At 70.7% G+C, this 1,046-nt stretch overlaps 1 protein-coding gene across 1 annotated transcript; it reads right to left on the minus strand.

Annotated features, from left to right (window-relative positions):
• Positions 1-83: 83 nt before the first annotated feature.
• Positions 84-1,040, minus strand: LOC112123795 (protein phosphatase 1 regulatory subunit 3F-like). Its single transcript, XM_029913971.1, has one exon. It carries the CDS (start codon positions 1,008-1,010, stop codon positions 126-128), a length of 885 nt encoding a protein of 294 aa, XP_029769831.1. The 5' UTR covers positions 1,011-1,040; the 3' UTR covers positions 84-125.
• Positions 1,041-1,046: the final 6 nt, after the last annotated feature.

Below are 1,046 nucleotides of genomic sequence, written 5' to 3' on the forward strand. Positions count from 1 at the left end.
ATTGGGGGGCTGAGAGTCATAGATCTGGGGGATGGGGGGCTCAGAGTTGTGGGGATCGGGGGAATTGGCGGTTCTCGGGGAGGTTCTGCTGGACGGTTTTGGGGTCCCGGGAGGAAGGTGGGATTTTACCTCATCCTCTCTGGCCTCATGCAACTCTTCAGCTGCCGCCCGGCACCGTCCTGGCCGGCGGTACTGGGGGGCGCCCGGGGGGGTGCCCGGCCCTTCATCACCACGCTGTAGTTCTTGCCCTGGTTATTTGCCCAGTAGACGCCCTCATCGGTCTGGTACCGGATCACGAAATCCAGCCGGGCTTCATCCCCCTCCTCCTCTTCCTCGCCCTGCTCCTCCTGCTGGCCGGGGCCGAAGGGCAGGCTGAAGGTGAAGCGGTCGCTCAGCCCCCCGTCGGGCGAGCCCCCCGGCACGTAGCGGGCGGGGTGGTCGCGGTAGGTGCGCCAGCTGTCCCGGCTGGCCCGCACATGGACGGCTTTGCGATAGGTCACGTTCAGCACCCGCACGGTGCCCCGCAGCAGCCATGGCTCGCCCGGCTCCGGCGCCAGCACCTCCTCCAGCTCCACCATGGCCCGGCGCAGCCGCACCAGCCGCTCCGGCTCGCCCTGCCCCGCCGGGGGCAGCACGAAGGCGGGCAGGAGGTAGGGGGCGAGGGGCGGCTGGCCGGCGGGGGACAGCACCCCGGGGGGCGACTCGGGCGAGGGGGGCGGCCAGGGCTGGTAGCGCCGCAGGCGGGTCAAGGGCAAGCCCAGGGCATCGGCGAACAGCACCCGGCGCGCCCCCGCTGCATGCTGGGAGAGCGGCTCCTGGCCGGGCCCCATCGCATGCTGGGACAGCGGCTCTTCGCTGTGCCCCAGTGCATGCTGGGAGAGCACCTCCTGGCTGGGCCCCATGGCATGCTGGGAAAGCGGCTCTTCACTGTGCCCCAGTGCATGCTGGGAGAGCACCTCCTGGCCGGGCCCCATCGCATGCTGGGAAAGCGGCTCTTCACCGTGCCCCATGGCATGCTGGGAGAGCACCTCCTGGCTGGGCCCCAC

Source organism: Terrapene carolina, unplaced genomic scaffold (assembly GCF_002925995.2).
Source record: "Terrapene carolina triunguis isolate 2854851 unplaced genomic scaffold, T_m_triunguis-2.0 Scaffold21693, whole genome shotgun sequence".
Taxonomy (NCBI): domain Eukaryota; kingdom Metazoa; phylum Chordata; order Testudines; family Emydidae; genus Terrapene; species Terrapene triunguis.